This window comes from Lates calcarifer, linkage group LG15, assembly GCF_001640805.2.
Source record: "Lates calcarifer isolate ASB-BC8 linkage group LG15, TLL_Latcal_v3, whole genome shotgun sequence".
Lineage (NCBI taxonomy): Eukaryota > Metazoa > Chordata > Actinopteri > Centropomidae > Lates > Lates calcarifer.
Window position 1 is genome coordinate 3825941 of NC_066847.1, and position 23944 is coordinate 3849884.

Genomic DNA, 23944 nt, shown 5'->3' on the forward strand with positions numbered 1-23944 from the left:
TGCACTTTTTATGAAGTTAAATTGAAAGCATTTTCACTTTCACTTTTAGTACATTAGTACATTTTAAATATAAGTTACTATAAATATTTATTGCCTTTTCAAGGTGATAGGCTTCTACTGTTCTTTAGCTCTGTTTTATGCACATGGCTTTTATATTGGCTAAAAATATTTCGTTTTCCTGTTACATCACCTCAAGTAAAAGCAAACATCATTTATCTGTCATGACTGAATCTTTAGTGTTTACAGCCATAATAAATACTACTTTGGCCTAACTGCGGAGTCCTGCAGCTCGGAGGCAGATGTGTGCAGAGGTTTGGAGGTTTGGGTCATGAGAAGGTGTACCGCTGATGCCCCTCCTAACACTCTGTGATGCTGCAGCCTGCAGCAGACTGTGGTCAGCCGCTGCAGCCCGGCGTCTCGAATCAGCCGACAGCGTCTTCAAATCCTGCAACAAGAAGTGACTGGAAGCGCCTCCGGATTTCCGTCCGCTTCGTTTGTTTTGCCTCGGAAAACAAGAAAAGACGAGTGCAAACCTCTTCCTCCGAGCAGACAGAGGGCTTTCGGTGAATCGGTGCTCGCGCTGTCTGGTGGCAAAGTCGCGAGCTGGTCACTGCAAGACGATGAGACTTGAAACTCTGTTGAAACTTCTTCCCTGCGTTGTGTTTTTACTTCCTAACGCAATGCACGGTCAAACAGGTAAGTTCACTGCTTTAAGTAGTTCAATAACTCTGAGTTTGACTGTTTAAATGTGTCACAGCAGTTGTCTGCGCGTTGGTTTCACGAGTTTAAACGACAAACAACTTGTTAAATAATTCTCTGGTGTGGATGATGACTGCCGTTTTCTTCTGTCATGAACAAAACTCACTATTTATTTAATACACGAGTCCAGTATCAAAGAGCTCCATGAATCCCCAGGTAGTTTTTGTCCCTCTGCCAAAAAGAAGCTGACCCCTTCTCATCCATCATGTAGCTGTCATCCAAGGCCACATAGCTCCCAGTCTCATGGTCAGAGTGTAATGTCTTGTGCTGTCATGGAAAGCAAAGATGAAGCAGTTCACTTTCTTCTCACCCACATGGGCTTTTGCCTCAGAGTCTGCGTCCAGGTGATGAGGACTGAAGTGACCAGGTGTTGAGTATGAAGGATGTCTGAGCAGCTCTGACAGCTCCTGTCGCCTCCCTCAGCCGCTCGTCTCCCCGTCACCCTCTGTGGCAGACTCAGTCAGGATATCGCCTTTCACTTGACCTCTTAGGTCAGGGCCAGAAAACTTTGCTGCAGAGCACAGAAGCAGAGGCTGGTACTTCTTGTAACAGCTTGGATCTTTTTCTTTCTCTCTGCTCTGTTTCAACTTCTGTGGTCAAACATCATAAGCTTCTAGTCTGTCTCCATCTTTTGACCTCCTTAATCACCTGTCCTCTTCCTGATCTTGAGTTTAAAATATCATCCTTCCCTAGTCTCCCACTCCATTAGATGTGCCACCAGCCTTATAACCAGCCTGAGATGTCACTTTGTTCATATTTAATGTAAATTGCTCTTCTGGCTTTGCTGATGGATACCAAGGACTTCCTCCCTAAATGATACAGCTCATGTGAAACCACATCTTAAAATGGACCATATGGACATCAGCAGTCACTTCCTGCTGGGAAAATCCATTAACAGTAAAGCTGTTAGGTTTGGTTCCAGGTCTTAATCTCATCATTAGAGAGGTTGTTTTCCTGAGTCTGCTCATTATTATAGTTTATTTAGTAACGACTAAAGGTCATACATTAGTTGTAGTCAAAACCTGTAAACTGCAGATGTACATACCTTCTAAGGCCGGTCTTCTTGTTTTTCCAGGTGGACTTAAACGGCAAGTTTGATCACACTTCTTTCATTTGTTTATTTCACTGTCACCAGTGTGGCTGGACAATGGGATCTTGGGCACAGGACATCCATAGATTTCACACTAATTGTTATCAAAAGCTTTGGCCTTGGGGAACCTGTGCCTGTGCCTGTGCCTGGCAGGCCTGTTAAATAATCTGTCCATGGCCACCAGCCTGTACAGTATCGTCATTTTAATTAGATGGGCGAAAAGCACACACAACTAATCAAAGTTCCACTTTTTTCATGTAATATCTTGCTGTTTCTTTGTTGTGCACTGTTATCCAAGGCACAAGTTTGGCAAGATTATTCCTCATGTGACTGTTTTATTCAGTAAATGTATTCATACTCTAAATGATAACATCATGCTTTCTCCCTCATGTCAGTGCATTTCATGGTGTGTGTACAAACCTCTGCACTGGGCAACGCTGCACTCCTTTATCAGCTTTGAAATTCAATTGGAAATGTTGATCTTGAATACAGACCAGCTGGGCAATGAACGTCCACAATCCACTGTTTGGCCTGCAGAAAGCCTTCCATATACTTGATCATTGGTATTGACAGTCTTGGGGAGCATCCAGTGCTTATGTTGTCTCTCTGGCTGTACTTGCAGTGCTCCCTCCTGAATGTGCACCGGGTGGCCACTCCATCCTCCAGAACCCCTACCGCAGCACCACCTTCAGCTCCAGCTGGCTGCAGCAGTCGGCCCTGCAGGACTTCATCTGCGACCACTCCCTCGCTCCGGGATGGTACCAGTTTCAGATTTTTGACAAGCCAGCCAGCATGCCCACTCAGTGTGTGGAGGTAAATGACCTTTTCTGTGGAACATCTTCCAAAGACACAGACTGGAGGAATAATATCTTGTCATACGGTGCCTATACTTTGCAATGCATTGCTATTTACATTCATTTCATTATGTTATGTAAGGCTGCAAGTAACAACTTTTTTCATTATCAATTAATCCAGTGATTAATTTCTTGATTTATTGTTTGTTGTAAAAAAAATTCTCAATTGCACTGTAAATCGTTTGGGTGCTGCACTGTCCTCGTAGTTTAGCTCTGCTAACATGTAGAAAATTGATGTTTTTTTAAGAACCACTCATCCAAAAAAACTTCACAGTTGACACTGCACTTCCTTGAGTCATCAGCAATGAGCGGTTGAGCGGTTGGAGAGAAAATCGATCTTTGGCATATTTGCTCAATTCACTGACTGTTCAGATGAGTCAGAATAGTCACTGAGGTTGTTTTTTGTCATTAGATTCATCAGAGTGAACACAAGTCTGAAATTATATAGAAATTTTAATTTACAGTTCAAATTTTGGTATCGCTTTAGATTTTAGAAGCCAGAGTGAAAAATATTGCAGGTAGTCTCTGAAAATTTAATATCAGCTCATTCTAAAGGTATTCCAGTGTTTCTTCTGTTTGACAGCTGTGACCTTAATTGAAGGTTGTAAAATTCTCATGACCCCTGAAATTATGGAGTTTTCATTTTATCATGTCAGTCACTTTTTTAGTAGCATGTGGTGAGGTCCAGAGGTGTTATATAGACATGTTGATGTATGTTTCTTTTAATTACAAATAACACATAGGTCTGTGAAATCTCTCGAGACCACATGTGTGACCTCACATAGAAAACTGACATGGCCTCTTTGTTGTCACTTAAATGTGAAAACAAGAAGCGGGTGTTTGCTTGGATGTATCTCACTTTGCGGATACACAGTTATCGGTGTGTGTGTGTGTCTGTGTGTACATATTTATGAAGGAGAGTGCAAGGAGAGCTGGAATGTGTCTCATTTCCTGCGGGCGGCCTGCTGTGAGGAGCCTGCAGGATCCATCTGAAGTGTCAGCCTCTCTCTGCCTTCCCAGGGCATCGCTGCTCTCCCCGGGTGATAGATAACCACGGGAGTGGGCGGAGGAAGGAAGAGAGGATCGCTGTGAACATGTGTTACATAATAAGGCGATGTCTTTATGATGATGGCGGATAAATGGCTAGATTTGTCAGGCCAAGGATTTTTTCAAAGGGGAATTAACTGTGGCAAACTATAGCTTTGTCAAAACATATCACTTCCTGTACTTGAGGATTCATTTAGGAAAAAACAAAAAATGTAAAGGCTTTCAATAATTTGTTACATTTCAGCTTAGACAGTCCAATTGTGTTGTACTTTCACCACATTATGAATGTTCTCCCCCTCTAACTCCCTAAAAATCCAGGTGAACCACTGCGGGACCCAGGCCCCGGTGTGGCTGTCTCTGGGTGAAGGTGAGTCCTTGCCTGGACTGCTGGAGGTCAGGCAGCTGACGGCCTGCGCTGCCTGGCAGTTCTTCCCAAGCGGCAGCAAAGACTGCTGCTTGTTCCGCATCCCGGTCACGGTCCGTAACTGTGGAGACTTCTACATTTACCTGCTCCAGCCCACACAGGGATGCATGGGATACTGTGCTCAAGGTACGATCCTACTCTGATCTCTTTGTAATGTAAGACAACCAGTTAAAGCTCAGATATGCTTGTGTTTGTCAGTGCTTTAACTAAACATGTTGTTGAAGACTTTCTACTCCAGCTTTGACCAGCAGCAAGTACCATTCATCAGTTACTCTGCCGGTGGCTTGGTCAGTCTAAAATAGTTAGTGCATGTGCGTTTCTGAGCCCTGACTAATGCAATGTGTGAGTTTGAGAGGTCAAAACCTCCCAGTTTTTTCTAAGTTTTGATCCCACGTGAGCACATTCAGTGTTAACATGTTGTCAGACTGGCCTGGTCCTTCTCAGAGAATCAGGCTGGCTGTTGCGTAACATGAACAAAACAGAACCCATTTCCCACAATGGAAAAACAAACAACTTACAAGTGAGGATAATACTCATTGAAACCCATATCTATACAGCATTATGTATACTCACATGTTCATTCTAACAAATACCTAATGCATCACAATCATTTCTATAAGCCTTGATAATGTGGCATGATGCTTTGTAACAGCAATAAGATTTTCATAAACCTTGAAATATTAAGCACCACAATAGCTCATAACCAGTTTTGCATGAAATCCTTAACTTTCTATTTAAGGGCTTGACGTATATTAGAAGAAGAATTGCACTCTGAAACAAAAGACAAGACCTTTGAAACAAAATACATGTTGGCACCAAACTCTCAGTCTCCTCTCTGCCATATATAATCCAGTATGTTAATTAATGTTGATTTACAATTGAGTGTTGCTGTTGTTCTATTGCCCCTATCCATCAAACAGAGATGTCCGACACTTTACCCACATCGCTGACCTGTGGCCCTGACGAGGTGATCGTCGATGGAACATGTAAAAGTGAGGATCCTGCCGCTGTGTTTATGGCCTGCGCTTGTCTCCTCGTGTTAGGTCAAACAGCAAAACAATCAGGAGGTCAGGGAGTTGCCATGCGGTCAGGAATGCACCACTGGCTCCCTCACTGCTCCTCTTAATGAGCTGAGCATGTGTCCCGGCGTCCGCTGGGCCTCGTCTCCATGGTGACGGCCCTCGGCCAGGAGGTGAATTATGCCAAGGCAGATTTTAGGAAGCTGGCAGAGGTGGAAAGGGGGAGGAGGGAGGTTTAATTGGAGAAAGATGAAATATCACTGAACGTGTTCATCAACTTGTTTTAAATAATGGACTTCAGGTTGCTGTGATTCCTGACCTCACTGTTCTACAGATAGAGGCAGTAAAAATAGTGATAGAACATCCTTAATCCATAATAAAAATACGGTGAATACTTAATTTAGACTATAGGGACAAAAATAACTGGTTAATGGACCGTCCAGAAATTATAAATACCATGCTAATTGCCATGCTATTAATACACTAATGCCTGTTTAAAAATGTTCTTAGTAAAGATCTCATACTTTATGATAAACATTGTATATGCATCTTAACAACAATGAGCACAGTGCTACACTGCCCTGAATTTGAATGATGTTCAATTCTAGCATCTTTTGATTTCCTTGAAAAAGCATGTAGGAGTTTGAAGAATTTTTACTGGCCCTGAGTCTTGGTTGCAGGTACAAACATCTACCTGAGAGCAAATCACAGGGCAGATTACATCATCAAAGCATTTACTAGTTGCTCACAAAGCTTAACGTCTGTGAGTGCAACATAGATAAGGATATCAACATTTGTATCAGCTCCTGTCTTCTCTCATTTGAAAAAATGGTGGCTGTGCAGTATAAAGATACTGTTCAGACAATAAATCAAACTGAAGCTGTAAGGGCTGAGGGGGATGTCTCTGCCACACCCAGTGGAAATTACATCCTTGAAGACACCTAAATGTCAAACCTATGGAGTAACCTTGGGCATCAACAGCCTCCTCTCCTCTGATAAGGCTTTCCACAAATTTTTGTTTACCTGGCTGCAGGGATTTGCTTCCATTCGGTCACGAGAGTATTAGTGAGGTCCAACACTGATGTTATGTGATAAGGCCTGGCTCACAGTTCATCACATAGGTTGAGGTTAGGCCTCTGAGCAGGTCGGTCAAATATTTCCTCGCCAAGCTTGAAAAATTATTTTTATTTTTATAATTATAATTAAGACTTTCCCAAAAATCCCAAAAGTCGGAGATGTCGTGCAGGTGCTGGAGGAGATGTGGCAATCTCCTGTTGTATCTGTTGCTAGCCGTCGTGCGGGCTCGCTGAGAGTGTGCTGTGCTCACTACAGCTCCAAAAGAAGGTTTAAAATCACATAATACGACCAAAGCAGCTCACAGGGAGGCTCCGACACTGACAGGAGCACCAACCCATGGATGTAGTCTGCACAGCAGCTAACAGCTAACTCTCATTCTGGACAGAGGTTAACTAATTACTGACAATGGGAAAAGAGTCAATCACCTTTTTTTAAATTTAACCCAGTTTAACCACTAAACATTAGTATTTTTTAGTATAAATTTAATGACAATAAGAAGTCACAAATAGTTGACTATGTTAGCATTGACCTTGCAAGTTTTTTTTCTTCTAGAAATTTGGTAAATGTCTATATTAGCAGCAACACTGACTACAGTTTTAGTACAGCATTATTTAGTGCTGTACATGAATATCATCTCACTCTTAGACGACACTAAGCTACCTACTCTCTCTGCTTCTTCCCTGTCAGCCAAGCAGCCACCCACTCCATCTGTACCAGTGATTGTCTCTGAGGTGACAGGTAACACCGTCCACCTGAGGTGCAGCTTTGACAGCAGCACCAACGGCTCCCTGGGTTACGTGGTGGCGTGGTCTCGTCTCTCACCTGAGGGCAGGAAGGAGGAGCTCAAACAGGAGACCACCATCCAGACCTCCGCCTTTATCGAGCTGGACGGCTTCAACCTCCGTCTAGGGGACAAGGTCTGAAGCAGGACTGCAGTGGTTCAACATGATCTTTGTTGAGTGCAAGTCGGTTTTCAAGATGAGCTCTAGTTTAACTTTCATTCAAAAGAACTGAAGGGGGTTGAGCCCAAAACAAGAGAACAGGTGCATTTGAAAGTAGTCAGAATTTAATAGTGACGGCCATTCCAGGATAAATCCAGGATAAATCCAGGTCTGGAAAGAAACTGAACAAATAAGATCAGAAAAATGGAAGACTAATTTCAGTGAGTATTTTGTGACTAGCTGTCAGTACTACATTCCTACAACAATTGACTTCCCATTCTTTTGGAAATAAGATGAACTGTATAAATCAAAAATGTGACTCCTGGACTTTTAAGGCAGCAGAGAATGAAGCTATTATTGAAATCTGTCAACATGTCGTTTTGTTTTATTGTGCACTGGTCATGTGTGTGACTTGGAACTATAACCTTAACTATAAAACATTTTATACATCCAGGATTTTTTCCCTTTTAGCTGCTATGTGCTTCCTCCTGCTCTTTCTCTCCCTCTCTCTCTAATTTATTTTGAAATTTGCTTTGTTGGCATGATTTTAATTAAGTTCAGTATTGCCAAAGTAGGTTGTTTACAAGGTTTGCGTTGTAGGTATAATGATAAAGAAAACACACAGAATGGTATGTAGTATATTATGATAAAAGAAAGAAATCACATCTCTCTCTCCCTCTCTCTCACTTAGATTTACTGTTCCAGTTCCAGTTTCTTCTTGGACTCGCCCGATGTCCGTGGTGCTTCAGTGGAAAGTCTGGAGTTCTTCGCTGGGATTAGGGTATATCACAGAATTCTGACGTTTTACGACGTGTGTGTGTGTGATGGATATTGATGAACAGCTTTTTAGCTGAGAAGACTAAAAGCTTGTGTGTTAAGTATTGAGCTGCAGCCACGAGGCAATTAGCTTAGCATAAAGACTGGAAGCAGGTGGAAAAGTTAGCCTGCCCCTATCCAATGTTAAAAAAATATGCTTATTTGCTATAATGTAGAAAAAGATGCTATCTTACTGACCATCATTTTGATAAAAGTTTTTTTTATTGATCTTAAGAAGAATGCAGTTAGTCTTGAAATAGTTTTTGTCTTTGCAACTGTCTTGTGCAGCTAAGACCAGAGGTGAGCAGTGTATCTGAGGATGGGAGACTGTATGAGTTGGTGGTTGAGAGCACAGTTCCTGTCCCATGTCTGGAAGAATCCTCCTCATCATCTACAGAGCAGTGCACTCTGTCCCTGCAGCTCAGCACAAGCAGTCAAGGTGAGGCCTTACAGCAAGATAAGGACATAATAGCTAAAATGGTGGGCAGATTTACCACCTGACATTCATTGTAATTGTTGAAATAACGGGTCCTGGATTTTATACAGAACTAAACAAATGCCAAAATCCTTGTTACGTTGCAGACAAGGGTTTGTTTGGTGCAGATCTGTCTCTGTCCTCCTGTGAGGTGGATCTGTCCTCGAGCCCCTGCAGGGACGGGATTTGTAGCCAAGCTCAGATCCACTTCAGTCCCGTCACTGACTTTGTCAAAGATGGCAACAGGACAACTCAGGTTTCTGTCAAACCCATCGTCACACAGAATTTTCTCTGGAACGGATACTCACCAGACCCTGTTGAGGTAAACAGATCAAACTGTCCTGGGGGAATCACCTCATATTCATGAGATCTCAATTTTTTATATGTCAGTAGTTGCTATGTCATAATTTTTGTTTCATCTGTTGGTTGTACATACCTGTATCACCAGTGTGTTAATTTAATTGATCTCTCATTTTCAGATAACAGTACAGGATGTTCCCTCAGCCTACTGCTACTCCTTCACTGATCCTCACATGATCACATTTGATGGCAGGTACTTCAGTCTCTTATTCAGTTAAACAGGAAACTTATTATATTTAGCAATTAAATAGCTGATTTCTGTTTTTGCACTAGAATAGAGTAGCAAATATTTTTCTAAATAATTTTCTAAATTTTTCTTGGTTTACTTACAGGCGCTATGAGAGCTACCAAATAGGTACCTTTGTGCTCTATAGGAGCACTTTCTGGCCGTTTGAGGTCCACGTCCGTCAGTGGGAGTGCGGCAGCCTGGTGCACGCCGCCTCGTGCGTGTGCGGCTTCGTGGCGAGGGATGGCGGTGATGTTATTGCCTTTGACATGTGCAACGGGGAAATGGGTGAAACCAAGCCACAACTGTCTGTGAGGAACAGAGACTTGAGCAAGAGCAGCATTCGGATCACGGAGTCCTACCAGGGACGCAAAGTCACTGTGAGTGAGGACGAGTCAGACACTGATCCAAAATACTTCAGAGTAGAACTGATAAAAATATTCAGTTCAGGATAATGTATGTTTTTCATACCACACACCTTTGGTATCTCTTACATCACCCCCAACTTACAGAGCAATACAAGATTTAAAGCTGTTTTTGAAACATTAGTACTGAGGTCAGAGTTGGTGAAAGAGGAGAAATATATAAAATATGAAATATGGTTTAAAAAAACCCTGATCTTTGTTTAAAGATAGTCCAGGTCACCTACCTTTACCTTCTCTGTCGAAATCTGTTTGCTGAGACTGCCTTGGCTTAAAAATGTGACAAACTCAGCTGCTTGTTGCTGAAGAGAAGATATTCTTCTGTCTCCATATGATTGTCTGCAGATGACCTTCTCATCTGGAGCGTTTGTTCGTGCAGACGTGTCTGACTGGGGAATGAGTCTGACGCTGAGAGCCCCCAGTTCAGACTGGAGTCACACTGAGGGTCTGTGTGGGACGTACGACGGACAGTCAGACAATGACTTCCACTCAGCAGGGGGCGCCACACTGGAGGATCTGCATGCTTTTATCTCTGAATGGAGGTAGGTGTTTTTTTTAAGATAACAGTTGATTCCTTGGATATGCTTGTTGAGTCTGATTTGTACTCTTAAGTACTGTGTTTATGTAGGATCTTTGATGTTGTCATGTCCCACTGTGCGGTATACGTAAAGTTCTTCTAAATGCAATAATGAATTTACTCTTCCTGTTAGCAGAAGAAGGTGAAGCAGAAAGAAATTGTGGTGTTTCTTATTAACAGATTTGTTCAGGATTTTGCAGTCAAACCCTCCTGCCTTTTCACTGACATCTTTCTTTTTCCCTCTGTCAGACTACCTCCAGGCACCAGCCTGTTTGACACCCTGCCATCCCATCTGAGTACACCGAGCCCCCGCAAGTACTGTACCTGTCAAACAGAACCCCGCCTTGCATCTCCCAGAGCTCGATCTCAGCCACTCACCTCCTCTGACTCCTCCTGCTCCCATTATGGCAACGTGCATCTCCTCAGTGTCATCCCCACTCTGGATGTCACAGCTGAGTACATCGGCTCAGTAGAGCTACTCAAAGGCAATGAAAGACAGTCACTGCCTCCAGGTCACTCCACCGAAAACACTCAAGATCAGGGTGTTAATGCTCAGCTGCGTGAAAAAGGCTTCGTCTCGGGAGCCTCCAGGGATGAGGCTTTAACCTTAGCCCAGCACCAGCGGCGCAGGAACAGGCGGCAGACCCACCGTTACATCTCTAACTCCCCGCACCAGAGCCTCAGTCAGTCTGACTTAGAGGGCTTTACCTACTTCTTCCCAGAGGACCATGAACCAGCAGCTCAACCAGACTCTACCCCAACATGGCCCACACCTTCTGGCCTCACAGAGCAGCAGGCACATGCTCAGTGCCAGCAGGCTGTGGCACGCTCGAGCATTGCAGTAGGCTGTGGGCGCCTTTTGGAAAGGTCCCTACTCACCCATACTGTGGCAATGTGTGTTACTGACCTACAGCTGAAGGATGAGCAGTCATGGCTGAATGCAACACTGCCACTGCTGGAGAACGAGTGTGAGAGGAGGCTGGTGGAAGAGAGGAGGAGACAAGAAGAGCACCAGGACATTCTGGCCATCCTCAAGTGTCCGAATCTGTGCAACGGCAACGGCCAGTGTTCAGAGTGGGGTTGTGTGTGCTTCCCAGGATTTGGGTCCTATGACTGCAGTGTGCTATCTGGTAATTGAACATAGATCAATTCAAATGCACCACTAGTCTTATAGAGGTCTTTTGTAAAGCTGATATACCAGCCAATTTCTGACATGTGTGAGAAACAGTGTTTTGACATCACAGGAAAAAGTTTTAGAACAAATGTAGTCAGAAAAATATCTAACAAAACCAAATACCAGCAGTTTTTAGGTTCATGGTGCATGTTAAAGCTACAGCTCAGAGTAAAAACAGGCCAGAGCTGTTTAATTAATTTGACCTACAACCACACCACAAAAACAGGTATCTTTGTTTCTAGACCAGTTGTAATACATTTAGCAGTTGCTTCCACTGCACCTCTGTGATGACAGATGTATGATTTTGAGACATATGGCTTGTGAGTTTGACTGGATTCCCAGAGTCTAACAGTCCACGCTTGTCTGTACTTTTTGTCGTTGATGGTGTGAAGACCAGATCCCAGAGATCACTGAGTTAGAGAAAGAGGGTCTGTGTGACGTCCGACAGGGAGACTGCTCCACCGTCCAGGTCTACGGTCAAGGCTTCAAGGACTCCCACGAGCTCAAGTGTGAGTTTGTTAAAGAAAAGGTACTTTGTTTTTCTGCTTCTTTTTCTGGTTTCTGTTTCATTTATTCCTCATCTGCACAGCATGAGTTCTCCTCTCTGCTCTCCTCAAAAAATAGAATGACATTATACCCGGGAGCTGTCACTTTCTTCTTCTACAGTTCGTTTAAACTCTATATCCACATATTATCTTTGTTAGAGCTGCTGTAGCTCAGAAAGTTTTGAATGCTCAACTGGAGCAGAGGCAGGTTTGGTTACAAAGGTGTTATTGGTTCAATTAATCAATTGATGTCATCATCTTTAGATATTTAGTTTGTTTATTTGAATTAAAGTCCAAATAAGAAGCAAGAAACTGTCATGTTCTTGTGCAACACAGAAAGCCCTGTTGATTATTACACATCTACTGTTGTTCAACATGTTCAGCACCAAATTTATACCAAAACTGTATCAACAAATTGTTTAGGTCACTTGGGGGCAAATGCAACAAGCTGTAAACGCAACACTGACACAACCAGCAAATGCAGAGCATCATTAGCATTCATTTGGAGTTGTGTTTCTCTTTAACTGACCAATTTAAGTCCAATTTTCACCCTCCTTGTGGCTCTTTAGCTGCTAAATGCTCCATTCTGTGTAACAGCTATTTGCTAATTTTGTCTGTGTGCACTTTTGGGTGCACAGTTGTTTTTTAAGAGCTGAAATAGAAGGATGATGAGAGCTGTGAGGAGGGTAAAAAAAAACAATGAGCTGAAAGCTCTATGAAGCTGTGAAGCATTACACATAATTGTTCATGGATTGTTCATTGATCCATTTTTAATATAAAAATATTGAGAGTTTTAAGATGGATTGTGCACTAATCTTTATTTATTTGTTCATTTAATACTGTTGGATCAATCATCAGTGACAAATTCCCAGTTGTCTGCTGTACTTCTACCTCTTTTTTCCTCCCTCCTTTGTGCTTGTTTTTGCCACTGTACTTTATGCCTTTTCTCTTTTCATCTCTAATGTCTCTCTCTCTCTCTCTCTTTTCTTCCTCCCCCTCATTCTGCGTCCCTTGTCAAGTTTGTGGATGGGGACTGGGTCCTGGATGAGCCCCAGTTTGTCCTAGCCACCTTTCTGGCTGTGACGGCACTGGAGTGCCAGCTCCCCCTGGAGGACAGCCAGACTCCTGCAGGCCTGGATCAGGAATCTGTGTCAAACAGACCACTGGCTCGCTGGCAGATCAAAGTTAGTCACATTTCTGCACATCAGTGAAATTACTATAGAATTATCAATTCTTTGACTCCACTGTTTCTGGTTTTTATTCCTCTCTTCTCTTTCCCACTCCTGTCTGATCCTTGAGTCCCTCAAAACTAAGGATGAATATGAAATTCTATAATAATGTCAGAATGCTATCACAGTAAATCTTCACTGGAGTAATGGGAAGGTGTGAGAGTTTGCTAGTTTTCAGTTTCTGGCTATAGTTGTGGAAAGCGGAGGTTTTCTCGTTTCATTTTGGTTTAGGAGGAAACTGGACTTTGAAACAGCAAATTGATTGATATACCCATCTGCCAAGTGCATAAAACAAACCAGTGTGAGGGATTACGTTTTCCCTGCAGTGAGATTTGGTAAACATAAGAACATTAATCACTGGGTAGGATCTTTCCAGGAACCCATTACCCTCAATTCATATAACCACTTCTGCATATATTGCTTCTTTAAAATATTTGAAGAGTCGAAAATGAGCCAGCTTGAACAATTGTTGTTCAGCTTGTTCAGTTTACCTGTTAAATGCCTCCACAGTAAACAGCTCTCCTCTGATGGCAGGTATCCAACGATGGCTACAGCTACAGCAACGCCAAGATACTGACTCTGTACGATGGAGCCTGCCAGATCTGCAGCCTCAACACTGAAGTCCTCTGTACCCTGAGGGTGAGACATCATCTTTCTTGAAAGTATTTTTAATTTAATATATGGATCAAAAGGTAGCAATATCTCCAAAGATAAATTTTCCTCTCAGCCTGCTTTCTTTCATCCTTTAACTGCAACATCTTCAGCAGCACTCCCAGCCTGAAACTTCTCCATCTGGTTTTAAAGCTCTGTTGGTTTCTGTGCCTGGTGAATTCAGTGCTTACAACATGGAGATGCAGAATTAACATCATTTAGCAAAGCTCAGAACCCATGCCAGTTCTAGTCCACATGGCACAACACATCTGTGCAATCCATGCATAACTTGCCAAGTGATGCAGATGCAATGCGCATGCCTGCATTTCTATGATCACTACAGGTATTTAATCTACTGAAAAAAAATGGCTGGATTTTGATCTGCACTCAAATGCAGTAGGGCTGTGACAAACAGCTGTTTTTATCATTCAAATATTAAAATAAAAAATTCCATAAATTTTCCTATTCTGCTGAAAATAAGGAAATAACAGTGAAACAGTGTGGTTTGCTCCTATTGCTACTGTTTATAAAGCACTGAGCTGTGTGTGTCTGACTCTTAAATCAGAGCTGACTGAATTTTAAGAGAAATATTCACTGAAGGACATGGAAATGTAACTTTTTTATTCTTTTGCATAATAAAGTGTTTTTGGATATATGTATATTTTTTGAACAAATATCATTTGCAGTTCCAGCCATGCTTTCTGCAGGACACCTAACATTCATCATGCAGCTGTAAACTGCAGCAGTACAATCACTGATCTGCTTGTAATTTAGTGTTGCTGAATGTGTGCGGTATCCTTAAACACAGGAAACAATTAGGTTTGTTTTTCTCACACTAAACGTGGTGAGTGTTTTAACAAAGCTGGCCTTGTTCTCTTGATGCCATGTTCTCTGCAGGCTTTACATAAACCTGTGCCGCTCACTAGCGGCCACCAACCAGCATGTTTTATGTTATGAAGGGTAATTTGCTTCAGAAACAAACACTGAATTACATTTTTTGTTGTTGTAATGTTGTCTTTGTCTTCCCAGGAGAAAACCTGCAACATTGATGGTCTCTGCTACAGTGAGGGCGAGTCCAATCCCAGCAGCCCTTGCCTCACATGCCGGCCGGACTCGTCTAAACACACATGGTCTATAGCAGAGAGTATGTACACAAAACTGTCAATGTCCCTAATCTGGTTTGTCTCATTGCTCGTTCATATTAAACAATACAGAGAAAGTCTAAACTATAAGGTACTCTATGTAAGATTGAAAAAAGTTTTTTAGTGTGTCACTTCCTCAGTAGAGCTGAGGTCGGATAGCCATCGCTGAGTTTTGTGGCTGGTAGTCGCTCAGGGCTGTTTTGATAATTTGTCAGCAGCTCTGTGCAGATTGGAGCCATTGAAGTTGCTTCAGTCCCCCGGCGCTGACAGGAGGAGAGCTTACCTTATTGTTACACTTTCTGACCAACTTCTTTCTCAACTTTACTTCTTCAACTTAAAGTAGGTCAAACGGTGCTCTGCTCCACTCAGGAGAAATGACAAAATGTGTAGCATTAAAGAAGTTAATTAAAAAGCAGTTAATATCGCTTGAAATGCATTTAGTATCAACAACCACGTCATTGTGGCTGAGTAACTGAGATACATATAATACACTGTTACCTGTCACTCCCTCTCTCTCATATCATTTCCTGTAAGCTCTCTGCGAGTTTTTTTGAAGAAAGGCAAATTCCACCCAAATCAGTATCAATAAAAAGTATAAACAACAACAAATATACTGAAGTTGTGATTAGAAAAATAAGACTTGCATATTTAAAAATGCAGCTCATGAAGAAAAAAAGATTAGAGCTATTGTAAGTATAATAAACAGCAAATGAAGAACTGTACGGTGCAGGTAAGACCGTACTGTGAACAACAAATGAGCCAGCTATGTAAGACAGACATGGTAGATTAGTTCTGCTTGTTTGTATTGTTTTGTGGTCATTTTGTTCCAGTGAGAGTGTGATTTATGTCACATGTCAGCAATGTTTATTTTACATACAGGTTCAGTCTTTGCCCACCCCTCTGAATCCCGCCTTTTCATCCAGTCACCACATATTGACTCACTTATATGTTTATTTATTCGATCACTTGTTTATTCCCTCCTTTGTGTTTCCCATCAGAAAACACTCCCCCGGTGCTGCAGTCGATGCCGTTTCATCTACAGTCCTTCCAGGGTGAGAACTTCATGTACCAGCTACAGGCTCAGGACCCTGAGGGCTCTGCAGTTTTCTTCACCCTGATATCAGGCCCTGAGGGGGCATCCCTGTCTCCGGCTGGCCTGCTGACATGGAAGGCCACAGCTGAAACTACAGACACACACACTTTCCGCTTTACTGTGACGGATGACTGCAACGCTGAGACCAGAGCCTCTGTACAGGTAGTGCTGGGTTTGTCTTTCTTTCATGTCGTGACGTTTTCATATTCATATAGTATACAGCATCATTGTTTGAGAAGTGGAAAAAAACTTTCAAAACTTCAGTCACTACAGTCAAATCATAAGCCTGAAAAGACCATTTATATAGGTGTGATAAGTGTAGTGATACTGTGACAATATAAAAAATGATGTATAATTTTACTTAGACATTATGAGATAGGAATGATTTCAACATGTCAGCACATTTCCTCTAATCAAATATGCATTGTATACCCCGGATGGATATTTAATGCATATGTCTGTATGTGTTTTGAGGGAGGGGTTAAGTTATATTTGGTAGGTCAGTAAATTCTTAAGGGGCTCTAAAAGCAGCAAACTGCCTGTGAATGGACAATGGCCTTTGGCTCTCAGTTGAGTCTTTACTGCTTCCTCCCACTAGAGGGGGCTAATGATATGTACTTTTCTACTAAAGGTGCTGTGACACTGTTAAATATTACATACTAAGGTTTTGAATATGTAGAGTGTCCACACTGAAAATATCACAAAAGTTAATATAGTTAAAGTCATAGATGTAAAGAGAAATAAATAAGTCTGCTTGATTTTTTTTTTGTTTTGGTGCTGGACACTGTTGTCCCACAATGCAATGCACACAGGAAGTAAAGGAGCTGCTCAAAGCTGCAGAACATTCAAACAAATTGTTGATGGTGGTGAAACAGCACCAGGGACATTTCAGAAAACAACAACAAAAAAAAGAGATTTTCTTTCTCTTTACAAAGTTTTTTTTAGTAGTGGCAACTTAAAGTTGCAGTTTGATTTGCACAAAGTGGTAAAGTACACTGACTTCTTGTATACTAGTAACTATGAAGATAGTAGTTTATGCCACTGGGGCACTGCTCTGGTCAGAAAGTAGGATTAATCTCGGATGTAAGAAGTAAATAATAAATGTGAGGTAACATATTTTTCTCTTTAAACTTACTTATATGTTAAATGAACATTTTTGTTTTTTTTATCTAAGTCAAACCTTTTTGTTTCTGTTTCTCCCAGGTGTCTGTGCGCTCCTGTGAATGTCTGAACGGAGCTCCCTGCGTAACCAACGTCAACCTCCCCGTCGGCAGTGGGGAATACCTGTGTGTGTGTCTGGATGGATTCACAGGGGAAAGGTGTGAGGTGGACATTGATGACTGTAAACCCAACCCCTGCAGACTGGGCCGCTGCATTGATGGCCCCAACTCTTTCTCCTGTATCTGCCCACCTGGAATGACAGGTAGTGAGCAACCTGCAGAAGTGTTTCCTTCAAAACTCTGCAGCACAGAGAGTAAAAGGCTGAAGATTGTTTAGATTTCAGTAGTGGATTCCTTTCTGCAGGGCTGCACATTAAAGGGAAATTAAATGTTCTGTGAACCTCATTGACCTTAATTGGAGTCCAGGGGAATTACAGCAATATTGATTCTTCTGCAAAAATGAGTAAATTATGAGAAATTACTTGCCAAGGTGTGTAGCCCTTGAGAATATGTATATTTTACTAGCTGAGGTCTTATTTAAGTTGTCATCATTCCTATCAGTTTTAGTATATTTTTGTCACTAAGTGCAATGCTTATCATCACACATTAAGAAACTGGTTTAAGAAAAACAAAATGTTCCTTAAAAACATTGTAGATTGTTTTGTTTTAGCACAAAGAAATGATCCAGATTAAATGTTGAAAGCACCTGTTATGTTTACAATATATATACATATATACATACACATAATATACATGGCGTGGACAGTAAAGGTAGCACACCTATTTTCGCATGATTAATTTGTAATATGTAGTTGTTTTTTGTTGTGGAGTATTCCCACTGCATGCCACTTGGTGTTTCCTGTGTTTTCAGGGCGTACATGCAGAGAAGATATAGATGAGTGCGTCTCTCAGCCTTGTTTCCCTGGAGCGAGCTGTAACAACACGCTGGGCTCCTTCATCTGTGGAGTCTGCCCACAAGGATTCAGTGGTGATGGAAAAACCTGCACTCGTAAGTACCCCTCCTCAAATTTTGTTTTAAAAATCAATAGTTTCATTTAGTATAGAATCAGGGGGTGATAGTTTTTTTTTATTATCAACAATCCCATAAAAAGACTGGAACCAACGATGCTTCAGTCTGTGTCTCAACACTTCTCTGACAATGGTTGGTATGTTGATTTGTTGGCTCATTTTTCGGCCACATCCTCTCATCTCTAACATGTGTCCTTATATCTCTGGGACTGATTGTTCAGTTAATGGTTACTCTTGTCCTTTCATCTCCAAGGTAACACAGACTCTGCTGCCAAAGTGGTGACCACACCAGCAAGAGTACAGCAGGTTTCATTGAGGCCCAAACCCTCGGGCCCGTCGCCGTGCAGCAGGAGACCATGCCACCCTGGGGTTCAGTGTTTTGAGAGCACCCACGTCTCCGCAGGCTTCGTCTGTGGACCCTGTCCTCCCGGTCTCCATGGAAACGGACGAACATGCACAACAACAGGTGCGAGTGAAGCAGCTCTTTTGATTGATGATGAAAGAAGTGACCACATTGTGTGCTGCATTGGGCCAAACAATTGAGAACTGTTATATTTGAAAAACCTGCATGTAAATGAAAACTACAAAAAAGACCAACAACATAATAAATATTTCTTTGTCTAACTAATCAAGTAGTTTTATAACGTGTGTGTTCAAACAAATAAAATCCAACCAGAACTTAAGTGCTATGTTAATGCAGCCGGGTTGGAAAACCTATGACTTTCTTTCTAATATTTTACTGTTTATTGCTGACAAACCACAGCTATATTTCTTTATATAAGTCATGTCCTCTAACTTTCAGTGTTTTACAGGTCAGGGAACAGTTGCCAGCGGAGCAGACAGTGATATTCACATTGCCAAATCAAACTCCAACAAGGAAGTGATTCCCACTTCCTCCTCTTCATCGTCTCCCGCCTCACCCAGACGAACCTCTGACAGGAGGATGAGACCTGAAGCCACCATCTCTACTGTCAGAAGAGTTTCTTCCACTGACAGAAAGACCACAGCGACTCCACAGAATCAACCTGCAACCAGAGTGTTTGCTCCCACTGTCCTCAGAGGTCAGCCCAGTGGGGTGGAACTGACCACTGACCTCACCAGCGGGGTCAACTGGGAGTCACCCTCCCACCACGTGACCTGTGCTGACTCTCCCTGCTTCCCTGGTGTTCCCTGTGAGCCCACGGTCACTGGGTCCTTTAGGTGTGGACGCTGCCCATACGGTTACACCGGTGATGGAGTCACATGTAAAGGTAATCATTCTGAAAATGTCAGGTAAGACTGGTAATAACTTTGTTTCAACATCCAAAAAAAGCAAAATGTGTAAATGTGTGAAATCGCCTCCCGTTTCAGAAAATATTAATCAACTAATCATTTCAGCATAATTTCGAGTTATATATACAGAGTTATATACAGCAGTCATGCACATTGAAGCTTTAGATAGTCACCCAATGATGGATGGATACCTTCAAATTAACTTGTGATTTCTTTCAGCTGTGTGCAGGTATCAGTGCAGGGGGAACATGGAGTGCTCTCTGCCCCACACCTGCACCTGCAAAGAAGGTTACACCGGATACAACTGTCAAATAGGTGAGAAAGGAGAGAGGTTTGACAGAGTGGAATTCATTTAATGAAGCACACTTCGTGACTGAACCTCTGCAACCCACACACAGTTTCCAGAAAGTAAACATTGGAGCGCACTGTCTTAATGCATCACTATTAAACAACATCTGAAGATTCATCTCATTTACCTCAGCGACTCATGTTGTTCATCAGAGCTGCTGCTTTTCTTCTCTCTCAGCCTGTGTGTCGACCTGACTGCAAGAACCAGGGGAAATGTGTGAAGCCCAATGTGTGTGAATGTCCTGTTGGCTACAGTGGGCCCACCTGTGAGGAAGGTAATCTGAGCTTCAGTTCACACCTGTCTAACGTGCTGACGCGCATGTGTTGTTCACAAAATACTGGTGAGTATCTTTATGTTGTTTACAACCCCTGTGTTGATGTGTAGCGAGCTGCGAGCCGCCTTGTCAGCACGGAGGCACCTGTCTGGCCAGAAACCTGTGCACCTGCTCCTACGGCTACGTGGGACCCAGATGTGAAATCAGTGAGATGTTATGACATTACTTCGACCTTGTGAAACATTTGTATTGAAGTGGCAGTCTGAGGTCTATGTCTGTGAACAGTATGACTAACTGACACTGTGTTGACTGGTTGAATGGTTCAACATTTTGGGAAATATACTAATTTGCTCACTTCTTGACTGTCAGACATCAAGTCCTCATGATAACATATGAAGCTGTAGCCAGCAGCCAATCAGCTTAGCTTAGCTTAGTTTAAAGAAGGAAATCGGGGCAGGAATCACAACCTGTGACAACCTGTGAGCATTGACTTTGTAGGGTCTTGTTGCCACTGCAGAGATGACAGAGTGTTTTGGTTTCTGTACGGCTTAAACAAATTAGGTATAACATGTAAAACAGTGAGTTTTAGAGGTGCTATAAGGTGCATTTTTTACCTTTTCATGGAGCCAAGTTAGGTGTTTCCCTGCCTCCAGTCCTTATGTGAAGCTAAACTAATCAGCTGCTGGTTCTAATGTTCTAATGCTCTGCAAGAAACAAGTATTCCCCAAACTGTCTAACTATTCCATTAATTTGGGAGCATTTACATGCACATCACATGAACCATTTAGAGTTTATAGCTTTCTTTGCAGTCGTATGCAAAAGTTGGGGCAAATTACAGAAGAATTAAATAAAGCCCCCGCAGCAGACACAAAAAATGAGCCTTTCTTCAAACGTTAATGCCATGTTACTTTTAATTTCCTCAATTTAAAAAAGAGAAAAATAATTAAACAGTAAGGGTCATTGTTTTATGTCTGTTTATGCTGCAGGGGTTGTATTTACCCCTTTTAAACTCAAAGATCAACAAAATACAGCATGTAATTTGCCAAACTTGTATGTACAACTGTATAAACCAGTTCAGGGGGCCAAATATCATTGTACAAATTAAGATATGCTAAGTCCTCATATTTTAATGAGCATCTTAAGTGTGCAACCCGCAGAGCTCAGCAGACACTTGGTATCTCTCTTGCTGATGCTTTGCTGCCATCTTCACTTTGGTTTTTTAAGGGAGCTTTTTTGCCTTCAGCAATGAAACATAAAATCAGAGCAAGTCAGAAACATTCCTGTCTGCGGCCATAAAAATTCTAGGTTGTCTTGGTTATATATTTTGGATGTTTGGATAATGATCATGTATCTGTCTCAGTGGTGTGTAACAGGCATTGTGAAAATGGAGGCGAGTGTGTTTCTCCTGATGTCTGTAGTTGCAAACCTGGCTGGTACGGACCAACATGTAACTCAGGTACAACATGTGTGTGTTCACATTGCAGCTACACAGTGTCTCCATTTGAGTGTTTTATTAACATGTAATACAAACCTAATATTTCATAGACAACATTTACAGGTGGCAGAAAATTGGATCTTAAAGCATATGTAAATCTTACATCATGCACAGGAGAACGTACAAGCTTTTCTCAAATATATACTCTAGATTCTGAGACTACAAATATTTAATACGTTGTATATGAATGTTCCCTCTACAGCTCTCTGTAACCCTGTCTGCCTGAATGGAGGAACATGCATTAAGCCCAACATCTGTGCCTGTCCCAGTGGCTTCTATGGCTCTCAGTGTCAGATTGGTAAGACTGACATATTTTACTGCTCCGCTGTTCCACCTCTGAGAGGAACTGTACAGAATTTAATTTAACCTAACCTACCAAATACATAAACAGTCAGAGTTAAAGACATTTACTGATTTGCGGTTTGCAGTTGATATATATATATATGTAAGGTTTATTTTTGTAGGCTCACCTACTTCACTTCTGAAAGAGGTCAGAGGTCAGTTTCAGATACACAGACCTACCCCTAGCTAAGGGGCTTTCTTCGCATTTAAAACACCAGCTAAGAGCATTGTGTGTAGAGGTTGGAAGTTAGTATTGTCAGTATTTCTTAAAAAATGGGGTCAGTGTGAACTGTATCTGATTTGAATTTCTGTTTTTCCAAGTGGACAATGCCTCTTGAAATCCCCACAGTTAAATATTGATGTGTGTTTCAGCTGTGTGCAGTCCCCCCTGTAAGAACGGAGGTCAGTGCATGAGGAACAACGTGTGCTCCTGCCCTGAAGGCTACACAGGAAAGAGGTGTCAAAAGAGTAAGTTAGTAAGTTTACTGTCTGCATAGTTGAATGCAAACTTATTTGAAGTAATCCTTGCCTCTGGCAGCTCACAATTCAAAGTGTAGTGGAAAAATCTAATGAGGAAATAAATGTGTTCCAGGTGTGTGTGAGCCGATGTGCATGAACAAAGGCAAGTGTGTGGGACCCAACACGTGCTCGTGTGCGTCAGGATGGAGAGGGAGGAGGTGTAACATACGTGAGTGACTCCATGTTTTGTTCTATACACACAAAATACATCACAGGTAATATAAAGATCATACAGTAGTATATGCACTCTGCACGTTCAGCTTTAAAATCAAGTATTAAATCTGCGGAGGCTTAGGATAGGTTCATTTTAGCCTGGTTCCAGTGATGAGTAAACTCTCTAGTCCTCTGGGATAGGGAGAATCGGTGAGAAGATGTTATTGGTATTTTGAGCTTCCAAAAGCTTGCATTGTTTCACACCTCAATATGAATACCTATGATTATGTTTTTCTCCCCCAGGATCATACACATTTTACTTCCTCAATGTAAAACTGTTACCTCAACTTATTTATGATATATTTGGCTTTCGGATGCCCCTGCAGCCAATTCAAAGATGCAGTGTGGTAGGTTTTGTGCTAAAATCATTCTCCCAGCTGCTGAAGACTGTATGAATGTCCTCCTCTCTGCTCTGACTGTAGCTGTCTGTCTGCAAAAGTGTAAAAATGGTGGTGAGTGTGTTGGACCGAACACCTGCCACTGTCCCATTGGCTGGGAAGGCCTTCAGTGTCAAACACGTGAGTTTATTCAACAATCTATTAATACAGGGACACTGGAGTTAAGTAACAGTAATTAACTTTCCTCCCACTCAACCTAAATCTATCTAAAAATCCTTAAATATTGATTCCCTCCTCAGCGGTCTGTAAACAGCGTTGCCTGAATGGAGGGAGGTGTGTCCTACCTGACTACTGCCACTGTCGGAAAGGATACAAGGGCGTCACCTGCACAGTAAAGGTCAGCAATGGGGTTATACTTCATATACAGCACATGGCTCTGTGTAGCTCTGTAGGAAAACTTCTAAACAGCACTAACAGTTCCAGGGTTGAAGGTTGTATTCCCTCTGAGGTTCTCCTTACCCCTGTTTGTGCTGCTCGTGCACCAGCATTACATTTGCATCAGTTTCTCTGACAGATAAACACCTGGTGATGTTTGAAAAACCCAGAGGCTTGTTTAACAGAGTTGCAGCTTTGGGAAATGGGTAAAAAATATTTTCCCTCATGCAACAGATGGAATATTTTTTTATACAGGTGGTTAGAGGGATGTTTGAGGATTTAGAAAATACGTCCGGAGCAGCGATAAGTGATGTCAAACAAGCTTCTGGGCTTTTCAAAGATTGCAGGGTATTTATCTTTGAGGGAAACAGATGACTGTGACTTGAATGTAATATTAATACAGGAGTTGCAAAGTGGGGCTACAAAAATGCTCACAGCTCTGTAAGACACTAGGGATCAAAAGGGATCCATCATCTTTTTTTTTATTGTTATTTTATTTCATTGAATTTATTTTACACCTTCACAGGTATCACAAGCATGATGGGAAAGGAATGAGAAATAAAGACGCTACAAAATGCACAAAACAAGAAGAGAGCA

General features: G+C 42.0%; 1 protein-coding gene across 1 annotated transcript; it reads left to right on the forward strand.

Moving 5' to 3' along the window:
- The first annotated feature begins 348 nt into the window (after positions 1-348).
- vwde (von Willebrand factor D and EGF domains) lies at positions 349-23944 on the forward strand. Its single transcript, XM_051076387.1, has 31 exons — positions 349-696; positions 2472-2662; positions 4069-4300; positions 5095-5289; positions 6847-7187; positions 7903-7992; positions 8316-8466; positions 8610-8824; positions 8982-9055; positions 9195-9468; positions 9856-10052; positions 10337-11217; positions 11654-11790; positions 12826-12990; positions 13570-13674; positions 14716-14830; positions 15827-16083; positions 17125-17344; positions 17953-18090; positions 18364-18576; positions 18923-19360; positions 19602-19697; positions 19886-20005; positions 20116-20211; positions 21366-21461; positions 21703-21798; positions 22215-22310; positions 22435-22530; positions 22997-23092; positions 23212-23309; positions 23874-23944. Exons 1-31 carry the CDS (start codon positions 621-623, stop codon positions 23886-23888), a joined length of 5610 nt encoding a protein of 1869 aa, XP_050932344.1. The 5' UTR covers positions 349-620; the 3' UTR covers positions 23889-23944.